The 11,304-nt window shown below is 41.6% G+C and overlaps 1 protein-coding gene and 3 non-coding genes across 5 annotated transcripts; 1 reads left to right on the top strand and 3 right to left on the bottom strand.

Annotated features, from left to right (window-relative positions):
• Positions 1–461: 461 nt before the first annotated feature.
• LOC114830660 lies at positions 462–4,540 on the bottom strand. 2 transcript variants are annotated; one of them, XM_029118126.2, is made up of 4 exons: positions 3,565–4,540; positions 2,057–2,638; positions 1,675–1,818; positions 462–1,533 (listed from the first exon to the last, which is right to left on the bottom strand). In XM_029118126.2, the coding sequence occupies exons 1-4, from the start codon at positions 3,850–3,852 to the stop codon at positions 1,276–1,278; spliced, it is 1,272 nt and encodes a 423-aa protein (XP_028973959.2). In that variant the 5' UTR covers positions 3,853–4,540; the 3' UTR covers positions 462–1,275. The 2 variants fall into 2 exon arrangements, with proteins under 2 accessions (XP_028973959.2, XP_034148987.1); XM_034293096.1 differs by having other exon boundaries at positions 462–1,175.
• A 4,999-nt stretch (positions 4,541–9,539) lies between these two features.
• Positions 9,540–9,621, bottom strand: trnas-uga. Its single transcript has one exon. It is a non-coding gene; the product is annotated as a tRNA-Ser (tRNA).
• A 401-nt stretch (positions 9,622–10,022) lies between these two features.
• On the top strand, positions 10,023–10,094 carry trnaa-cgc. Its single transcript has one exon. It is a non-coding gene; the product is annotated as a tRNA-Ala (tRNA).
• Positions 10,095–10,858: 764 nt separating this feature from the next.
• Positions 10,859–10,931, bottom strand: trnav-uac. The gene has a single exon. It is a non-coding gene; the product is annotated as a tRNA-Val (tRNA).
• Positions 10,932–11,304: the final 373 nt, after the last annotated feature.

Below are 11,304 nucleotides of genomic sequence, written 5' to 3'. Positions count from 1 at the left end.
TCTTTCACACCAGGTCCCAATTGATATCGTTTGTATGTGTTTAAATGTTTCCCCTCTGCTCCCCACATTGGGGATGATTGTTATTGTCGTGTTTGGATGTGCTGTGTGTTGCTGTTATATGTAAGTACTTTATACCCGTTGCCTGCTTTCGTTTTTGCTGCGTTAGTCAGCCCTTTTCTTTCATTGTGTTTTTTGTGCTCTGTGTTACTTTTGTTTATTAAACAGGGTACCCCCAGGATCTTCCAAATAAAATTCAAGGCTTTTTAAGACCTTTTTAATGCCATTTCAAATTAAATTCAATGCCAACTTCGAACCCATTCCGACAGACGTATGAAGGGAAAATGTCAAATCTGTATAAATGTTGATCCCTAGAAAATAATTATGTACAAGTAGGCATCTTGAATTAAATAAAACATTTTATTTAAATGATCAGATATATGTACGTGTATACACAACAGCATAACACACATTTGATTCACAATTAACAAATAGATTTGATCTTGATGTTGAACACTACAGCCTTCGCAGGTCTGCTGCCTTGGTTGCAATTTTTTCGCCCAGGCTCTCAAGTTCTGTCAACTTCTGCTTGTGGCTTCTTCTCAATGCGTTTGACTTGGCAATTAGCTCTGCCATTTTTCTGCCTTGTTTGCCCTCAGCCTCTTCTGCCATCTTGTCTGCATCCCTCCTCAGATGCTCTGCAACTTCCTGGATGGTCTGTCTTGACTTTCTTAGCTGCTCCAACTCCTCTTCAATCATTCTTCTTTTTTGACCCTGTGCTTGAGATTCTTTTTTCTTCCGTTCACTTTCAAGATGCATTCTGTACCTCACCCTTGCTGATGTGACTGAAGACAGGAGCTCTGGTGTGAGGGGCACCTTGGTAACACCCCCATGCATGGACACGTAATCGCACACAACTCTTTGTGCAATGACAGTGTCCTCATGGATATTACAAGTTTCTACTTGTTTATTGATAGAGAAGCCTCTCTCCACCGTAGCTTGCCCATGGGAGAGGAGCAGAAGGTTTCTGATGAAAGCCCAGAGCTGTGGGTAGGGCTGACTTATATACGAATGGAGAAACACATCCAGCCTCTCCTCAAGGGGCTTGAAAGACAGGAACTTCTCATTCCTCACCTCCCGAGACAACAATTGTGAAAACTGCTGAATGATCAGATCACCTAAAGAAGAAGTGAAATAAAAATCCCTCACATATATAATAATCCAATCAAATGTACATGTGTCTTTTGTAAATTGTATGCCTAACGTCAGGACTTAATCTTATGTACCTGTGGCAACTCCATCTAACAGCTTGTCTTGAAGAAACCTTTTGACTAGACACTTCATCTGGCCCTGACACAATTCTGGATCTGAATACATCACGGCTGGGTTAAGACAAGTCATTTGTCTTACAGTTGGGAATTTCAAAGGGCTCTTCTCTTGAATCTTCTTTACAATTTTGGACAGACCCTCCATGCATTCTTTTCTGAACTGGAGGACAGAAAGCTCCTCGGTGGATCTACTCTGCCGCTGACGTTCCTAAGGATGAATGGGGACTAAATTAAGTAAATAGCTTCCCCTCCCTCCTCTTTCCTTCTAGCTAATCCAGTGAGAGGTTGAGTAGACCAGTCTAACAACAGGGACACCAGCCTGGTCACACAATATGTATTTCCTAAATACCTTTATTGCAGCCTCAGCTCCAATGCCAATATCAACAGCTCTTAGATGAACCCTGGACTGCATATCACTAACATCAAGCCGGACCAAATGCTGAGGTGTGGCATCATTGAGAAGTTCTTGTTTAATGAATCGCCTCAGCAAACTCTATGAAAAGACAAAAATATACATATTTGTGAATACAAAATATTTTACAATACAAAATAAGCACTCTGACATTACAATGTTTCTTTTCTTCAGTATTATTAAATGAGCCTAATTTATCTAACTATTCAATATATTTGCATTTTCAATTCATCCAGTCTTAGCTGTAGTCTTAACTTAATTGTGAACGAGAAGAGATTTTAAAATCACTATGACAATAAAATGAGAAGATTCACCTCACCTTCAGCAGTTCAGCCAAATCATTAGCAATGAAAGGCAGCACAGGTTTATCAGTTTGGTATCTGGTGAGGAAAGGTGTTACACTTCGACACACTGCCATGAAAAAGTGAAGCTTTGCCAGAATGAGAGGGTCTTTGGTTGCTGCCTCAATGGTATCATAGGAGGATGTCCCAGGGTTAGGAAGCTTTTTGGTGCTGACAGCCTCAACATACTTCATCATGTCTGGCCAGATGACAAGGGCCCTCTCCGCCACAGGGAGGTTCTCGACCCAGCGATGACCACAAAAAGGCAAAGCGAAGATTTTGGACTTTGTGAAATTATAGAAATCCTCTCTCCTTGCTGGCACATTGTGGAAAATTGTATGCAGAGCTCTTAGGAACTTCTCCATATGCCACTCGGTGAATCGACATTTGACAGCATTATGGAGAGTATGCAGGCCACAACTCCCCACCACTGCCAGCTGAACACCCCCAAAATGCTCTGCATGCTCCTGCTGCAGCATCTCAAAAAAACGCCAATTAACATTGGGTCCATCCATAGACACTGAGACCATCTTCCTCAAGTCAAGGTCACATACACACTCCTAAAAGACATGACAAGCAACAAACACTTTATTATATAGCCTTATATATGTAAATGAAGCATTCTGGTGCATTCTGACAAGAAAACATTTTGCTTCAAATAAAAAAATTAATAATAATAGAAACAATTTGATATATTAATCAAGTTGGAACCTGTACAGTACAGAAAAATATCTCTCTCAACTAATGCTGTAAAGTAAAACATAAGGAACCCCATTATAATCTTCATACATAATTCTAATATTAAAGGTTAAAAAATGTTTATTTGGTAAGCTTTTTCCATTTAAATAACACATTATGAAGTTTTTATAATAAAGTTATAATACATTTTTAATGACATAATTATGTTTCTACTTTTTAAATGACAATATTAAAACCTTATCATATATATTCACTCTTTCCTGTCAAATTCTTACATTTGATCAAATTCAGCTTTAATAATAAGGGCTGTTATCAATCAAATTAAGTCATTTACACTACAAAATTGCAACTGTAATAAATAATTTTATGAGATTGATGTTTAAATAAATAATATAAAAAAATCAATGATGCCTTTAAACAACAAACCAATAGGTGGCGGCAAGTGACTGTCCTAATAAATGAATCATTGAGTCATTGATTAAACGATTCGTTCAATATGCGGAATCATTCTCTTTTATAACTACTTTCGTCAGTGAAATAGAACAAAACAATATTTTTTCTAAATTTGTAAGTGACTAACGTACATATTAACTAGGCTAACGTTAGCTACTTGTGTATTAAACTAGCTTAAGTTAGGCTATACATTCAATGTAACATTTGCAATCGTTATAAAGAACAGTTCACTTGGTCGTGTTACTTCATATATTATTTCTTACATTTACATCATATATTATTTATAAATAAATAATAACTCAACCATTTTTTAAAACTCAGAATAAAAACTTACTTTGAAATGTTTGAGCAGGTCCACCGCCGTTGCATGGCCCATAAACTGCGAGCCGAAGTATCGTGATTGGACATGGTTATCCACCCAGTAGCGAATATGAAGGTCCAACTGCTTACTTTTCGTCATCTTATTGAGACTCTTGTCAAACATGACCACAAACCCGTTGGCTATATTGACCTTGTCAGTCAGTTCTTTAGTTATAAAGGGAGCCAATCCGAATTTAGTAATATATGAAGTTTTGTTGCTTCCACACGAGAATGTAGCTGCGATCTCGGAGTCAGGAAACATGGTTTTAAAAATCTCTGTAATGTTCTCATTCGATGTGTAAGAGTGGTGCTCAGATTGTTTTAAGGACCCATATCACCTCTGCCTGTAGAGTTGGTGTCGAGCCGCAGTAAGATATGATGTTCTTTGGCTGTGGCGGCAATGCGTTTGATGTTGAAATGTCTTCATTATTGATAGCCAGAGCTGTTTCATTAACCGAAGAGGTCTGTGGTGCACAGAACTGCACAATTGGTGGTTGGCGCTGGCGAGCAGTACCTCACGCAATGTGTTTGGCAGCCTTCATATGGGACTCCAGGGCCGTAACACCCATCGTTGCTAGTTTAAAAGATTTCCGGCACCAAGAGCAATATGCCTCGAAGTCATTTCCTGGCACAGGCTTGACCCACACGTAATTTGAATTCCTTGGCCACAGCGGATTAAACCGACACTTTCCCATTTTGGCCGACAAACTAGGCTAGCTACTCTCTTGTTATCCGTTACCTCACTCGCCTCGTAACGATAGTGACGGGTGCGCGCATGCTTTTGCACGTTTCTTTTTTTTTTTTTTGCTTTCGCACTATCAACATTACGCTGCATAAATTCTTATTTAGCCTAAGTTGATTTTGTTACGGTATGAACTTAATACTAGGAAAGGCAAAAAAAAATAAGACCTTTGTAACGAAATTCAAGACTTTGTATACAAAATTCAAGGCTTTTAAGGCCTTCATTTGAGATTCTGAAATTTAAGACTTTTTCAATGCTTTTAAGACCCGCGGGTACCCTGATTAAAAGAAACCACACCGACTACTCCTGCCTGCACCTGGTTCCTTGCTCTTGCAACACCACACCACCATTCGTTACATTATGACACTACTCTGTTGGAGTCTGTACTTATACTCTGTTTTGTGAAAACAATTGTTCCCGTGGATCCATGTAATTAAACTGAAATAATCAACTGTTATACGAACAACTGTTGAGTATTTTTTCATAATAAATTGCGAAACATTTTCCATCTTCCACACCACTAAAGCCCGCCCATAGCTGTAGGGGCAAAAATGCAAATGAATAACAAGTGTTTCAATCAAAAAACAACATTTAAAAAGCACCTCAAGCAAACGGGGCAGTCTAGCCAAAATGGAGCATGGTTGATAGTCAAATTTATTTGGAGTTTGTTTTAAAATACATTTATGGTTCTAATTGTTTTTATTTTTTATTAAATGCATAAGGTTTTGTGCTCTATAGCAGAATATTTGATAGGATAATTTTTTTTTACTTTGAAGCCTAATTTCTGCTTTTTGAAAATGTGTTTTTATTTTGAAAATAAAATACTTTTGCGCTCGACAAAAAGACACAAATGTACCTTCATATTGCCATGGTCACAGACACTGATTTTGATGAAAGTTCAAGGTGTTCTACTTAAGGTGGCACTGTACTCATTAACATAATCTCCACCCAGATTAAGGGTGACCAGGATGACAGGAGTAGATAAAAACATGGCAGACCTGTCAGCGCACACTCTAGTGTGTACTATAGTTTAACAGATTAAGTACTATCGATGTTCATTTAATATACAGTTGTTCTTACCATAAAACGTTAAACTTTCATCAATATCTGTGACCATGGCAACGGTGCAACCTAGGAATAACAGTTTGTTATTCTGTTTAAATGTACACATTTAGCCTAGCTTATACAATTCTAAAACTTCTCTCCACAGATTGCATTGGGAAAGCAGTGCATGGAAAGGCTAATATTGAGAATTCAATGCCCAAATAAAGCCCCACCTCTACGCCAATAGGCTCAAAACTTGTTTTTGAGAAAGAATGACTTGAACGAAGGTGGGAAGAATTTGTAAAAGCAAGAAGCAAACATGAAAAAAACATGTTTGAACAAAGAAATGTTAAGATCGGATGTGAAAATCAATTCATTGAGTTAAGCATACACTTTTATCACATATGAATAAACCTCACTTTTAGTTTTATTTTCAAAACATATTTCATTTACATTTTTCTTAATGTCAATACATTTGGGCTCTATTTGGCACCATACATTTTTTTTTCATTCTCATCATCATCATCATCTTCCGCTTATCCGGGGCCGGGTCGCGGGGGCAGCAGTCTAAGCAGAGATTCCCAGACTTCCCTCTCCCCAGACACTTCCTCCAGCTCTTCCGGGGGGACACCGAGGCATTCCCAGGCCAGCCGGGAGCGTGTCCTAGGTCTTCCCCGGGGTCTCCTCCCGGTGGGACCCCAGGAAGGCGTTCCGGAGGCATCTGAAACAGATGCCCAAGCCACTTCAGCTGACCCCTCTCGATGTGGAGGAGCAGCGGATCTCTGAGCTCCTCCCGGGTGACCGAGCTTCTCACCCTATCTCTAAGGGATCGCCCAGCCACCCTGCAGAGAAAGCTCATTTTGGCCGCCTGTATCCGGGATCTTGTCCTTTCGGTCATGACCCAAAGATCATGGCCATAGCTGAGAGTAGGAGCGTAGATTGACCGGTAAATCGAGAGCTTCGCCTTGCGGCTCAGCTCTTTCTTCACCACGACAGACCGATACATTGACCGCATTAATGCAGAAGCTGCACCGATCCGTCTGTCAATCTCCCGTTCCATCCTTCCCTCACTCATGAACAAGACCCCTAGATACTTAAACTCCTCCACTTGAGGCAGGCACTCTCCACCAACCTGAAGTGGGCAAGCCACCCTTTTCCGACTGAGGACCATGGCCTCGGATTTGGAGGTACTGATTCTCATCCCCACCGCTTCACACTCGGCTACAAACAGTCCCAATGCATGCTGAAGGTCCTGGTTTGAAGGGGCCAACACGACAACATCATCCGCAAAGAGCAGAGACAAAATCGTGTGTTTCCCAAACCTGACACCCTCCGGCCCCTGGCTGCGCCTAAAAATTCTGTCCATAAAAATTACGAACAGAACCGGCGACAAAGGGCAGCCCTGCCGGAGTCCAACATGCACTGGGAACAATTCTGACTTACTGCCGGCAATGCGGACCAAGCTAGATACTTAAACTCCTCCACTTGAGGCAGGCACTCTCCACCAACATGAAGTGGGCAAGCCACCCTTTTCCGATTGAGGACCATGGCCTCGGATTTGGAGGTACTGATTCTCATCCCCACCGCTTCACACTCGGCTACAAACAGTCCCAATGCATGCTGAAGGTCCTGGTTTGAAGGGGCCAACACGACAACATCATCCGCAAAGAGCAGAGACGAAATCGTGTGTTTCCCAAACCTGACACCCTCCGGCCCCTGGCTGCGCCTAAAAATTCTGTCCATAAAAATTACGAACAGAACCGGCGACAAAGGGCAGCCCTGCCGGAGTCCAACATGCACTGGGAACAAGTCTGACTTACTGCCGGCAATGCGGACCAAGCTAGATACTTAAACTCCTCCACTTGAGGCAGGCACTCTCCACCAACCTGAAGTGGGCAAGCCACCCTTTTCCGACTGAGGACCATGGCCTCGGATTTGGAGGTACTGATTCTCATCCCCACCGCTTCACACTCGGCTACAAACAGTCCCAATGCATGCTGAAGGTCCTGGTTTGAAGGGGCCAACACGACAACATCATCCGCAAAGAGCAGAGACGAAATCGTGTGTTTCCCAAACCTGACACCCTCCGGCACCTGGCTGCGCCTAAAAATTCTGTCCATAAAAATTACGAACAGAACCGGCGACAAAGGGCAGCCCTGCCGGAGTCCAACATGCACTGGGAACAAGTCTGACTTACTGCCGGCAATGCGGACCAAGCTAGATACTTAAACTCCTCCACTTGAGGCAGGCACTCTCCACCAACATGAAGTGGGCAAGCCACCCTTTTCCGATTGAGGACCATGGCCTCGGATTTGGAGGTACTGATTCTCATCCCCACTGCTTCACACTCTGTATTTTCATTCTATGATCTTAAATCTACATTTTGGCTGCATTTGCATTTTGAAATATGGGAAATGTTTTGTCCAGGAAAACAACTGCATTGATCCTGCTGGGTACAAGAAAGGTCATGGAATTAGATGAGCCAGGAAAAATCTGCTATTCTTCATTTAAACCACGTTTGAGGATGTACACTGCTCAAAAACATTAAGGGAACATGTAATCATCATAGTATAACATCAAGTCAAATAAACATCCGGGATATTGATCTGTCCAGTTAGGAAACAAACGATTGTGAATCAATGTCACCTGTTTTGGTGCAAATGACAGGGACAACAGGTGAACTGCACAAGCAACAGCAAGACATCCCCCAAAAAGGGAATGGTTTTGCAGGTGGTGGCCACAGACAATTGCTCTCTCCTTATCCTCGAAGACTGATTCTTCTATATTTTTGTACTTTGCTAGTCTCCTTGTCACTACTGGTAGCATGAGGCAGTTCCTGCAGCCCATTCAGTTTGCACAGGCTGTCCGGCTCCTCCGGGATGGCACATCCATATGGGCCGTCGCATGAAGGTTTGCTGCGTCTCCCAATACAGTCTCAGGAGGATAAAGGAGATACCAGGAGATGGGCCGTTACAAAAGGAGAGCTGGACAAGGCCGTAGAAGGGCATTAACCCAGCTGCAGGACCGGTAACTGCTCTTGTGTGCGAGGTGGAACAAAAGGAGCACAGCCAAAACCCTACAAAATGACTGGTGTGCATGTTTCTGACCAAACTGTCAGAAACAGACTCCATGAGGGTGGCATGAGGGTGTGATGTCCTCTAGTGGCACCTGTGCTCATAGGCCAGGACCATGCAGCTCAATTGGAATTAGCTAGAGAACACCAGAATTGGCAGGTTCACCATTGGTGCCCCATTCTCTTCACAGATGAGAGCAGGTTCACACTGAGCACATGTGACAGACGTGAAAGAGTCTGGAGACACAGTGGTGAACTTTATGCTGCCTGCAACATCATCCAACATGACCGGCTGAGCGGTGGGTCAGTGCTGGTGTGGGGAGGCATTCCTTGGAGGGTCGCACAGACCTAAAGGTACCCTGACTGCTGTTAGGTACCGGGATGAAATCTTCAGATCCTTTGTCAGACCTTACGCTGCAGTGGACCCTGGGTTACTTCTGGTGCAGGACAGTGGCCTGCCTCATGTGGCCAGAGTGTGTAGGCAGTTCCTGAATGGCAAAGGCATTGATGCCATTGACTGGCCCTCACTTTCCCTAGATCTAAATCCAATTGAGAACCTCTGGGACGTTAATCTAATCTAGGAGAACCCCCAGGACATGATCCACCATATCATCAGTAGCATGGCCAGACATTGTCAGGAGTGCATACAGACACGTAGGGGCCATTCACACTACTGAGTGACAATATGAGTTGACATGATGAGTTGGAAGTTGGAAGAGCCTGTGATTTCAATTGTTTACTTTGATTTTCGATGTGAGTTTAAATCCCTCAATCGGTTGGTGATTTTGGTTTCCATAGAATGTTTTTACATTATTTTGTTTTCAACAAATTAGTCAATGTACAGTAAAGATTTTGATCTTTAATATATTCAGTTCATTGAGACCTGATATGTGATTTAAGTGTTCCCTTAATTATTTTGAGCAGTGTACTTTTGGTATTCATTTTTTGCATTGATTTAAAAAAAAGTAAAACACATTTTTGTTTTCAGTATATACTCTGAGATAATATGTTTTATATATATAAATATTCTAAAAGAATCAGTCATGAAAATGTAAATACAAACAATATAAATAAAGAAAAAAGGGACACACGCTGCGAGCAGGGTTCGAACCTGCGCGGGAAGATCCCATTGGATTTCAAGTCCAACGCCTTAACCACTCGGCCATCGCAGCCTGCAACTGAGACGCAAAAATCATAGAAAATACACTTTTAAATAGAAATGGCAGCAATGATTTCTACGTTAGCGATTATTAAACGTAATTTGATATTTCGGTCATAGTATGCAATCCTGCACTAAGTTCTACAACCCAGGAGTATAATAATATTCTACTAGCTACTTAGCATCTGCCTCTGGCAACAGTAAAAAGCGAGTCAGGCTAGATCACCGCAAAAGTACTCATGTAAAATGTGTTTTTGTGACACAACATATATTGAATAATTTTATTAAAAGCGCAATATATTGATGAACTTCAAAAAACATTGAGAAACGATTTGCGTACAGTTCATCTGACCAAACGCCCCTGCATTAATAATCATCTACATATTATATGCACTGCTTCATTCGTTATCACGTGGGGATGTAGCTCAGTGGTAGAGCGCATGCTTCGCATGTATGAGGCCCCGGGTTCAATCCCCGGCATCTCCACTTTTTGCTAACATGAAATTGGAATTCTAAATAATTCAATTTAAATGGCTTTATTAACATCTAACAGTTGACATACTGTCAACGCTTACTTGGTAATTGGAAGATGTTTCTTTTCCTATCACTTAAAGTTACTATTTCACAATGTGTGCGTATTACTGCTGTGAGTAGCAAACGTAACATACTTTAAAATGCAATACTAATTACATGTAGGATAGCAGCGCAAAACGACTCTTACTAACATCAGTGCGACAACCAACTCAGACCGGAGTCAGTGTTATAATCCATCTTCCTGGTGTTCGCAGTACGTGACAAAAGTAACTAACGTTTGGGTAGTCCATGTCAAGAAGATTCCTAAATTACAAATTTTTTCACTGAAACTACTACGTACAATTACGACATTAAAGTCATCATGTTTGAGGAGAAACGCAAACAATTACTACAGTCAAAACCGAATGATTCTAAACATTCAATTCACGGTGTGTGCAGGGGCGAAACTGGGCAGTGGATCAAACCATTCTGAGGCAGAGGGCGGGGGGAATGCAATCTTTTGATACTTTAAAAACGCGCTATTAAGTGTTATTGAATATAGTTATGTTTACAGTGATTATATGGGGGGGTGGGGGGTCGTTTCCGGGATTTCTGCCTATGGGTGTGTGAGCCTGCTTTGACATGAGCTGTATCCCTTCTAGACATATAAATAAGATCTTGAATTTAGGCAATTCCTGTACGGAGCGATAATAGTTTTCCAGACATCTAAAAGAAAATGGTTCCACTGGGGCTCGAACCCAGGGCCTTCTGCGTGTAAAGCAGACGTGATAACCACTACACTATGGAACCGAATCGAGTGCCAGTCCTTTTTATCAGTTCAAGTCGGTGGCTAGGTTTTAATCGGAGGTTAATTTGAAGATATCTATCTTAAACCAATGGAAGTTCACATCAGTCATAACAGTACCCACTATCCTGAACATTTCCTATAGTACATTTTTACTATATACACTAATGAAAGTGTTAAAATTGATACATTTAATATTATTAAAATCAAGTTTTACCGCAGACTTCTATTTTGAAGGCAAAATCCGAAAAACGGAAGTCTTATTGTTGCTACGGAATCAACGGAATGGTTATTTCCATCACTAGTGTGTATCAAGCGTGCCGCACAAGCCCTGAAAAGTGAAGCCAAAACGTCTCGATCGCCCCCTGGTGAGTGGTC

Source organism: Esox lucius, chromosome 7 (genome assembly GCF_011004845.1).
Source record: "Esox lucius isolate fEsoLuc1 chromosome 7, fEsoLuc1.pri, whole genome shotgun sequence".
NCBI classification, from domain to species: domain Eukaryota; kingdom Metazoa; phylum Chordata; class Actinopteri; order Esociformes; family Esocidae; genus Esox; species Esox lucius.
This window is presented reverse-complemented; position numbering and strand designations above follow the sequence as displayed.

Coding starts and splice junctions, on each gene's coding strand:
- LOC114830660 (XM_029118126.2), bottom strand. CDS start 3,852: ATGTTTCCTGACTCCGAGATCGCAGCTACATTCTCGTGTGGAAGCAAC. Junction 2,639..3,564: donor ACCTGCTCAAACATTTCAAA/GTAAGTTTTTAT, acceptor CATGTCTTTTAG/GAGTGTGTATGTGACCTTGA. Junction 1,534..1,674: donor GAGCTGAGGCTGCAATAAAG/GTATTTAGGAAA, acceptor ATTCATCCTTAG/GAACGTCAGCGGCAGAGTAG.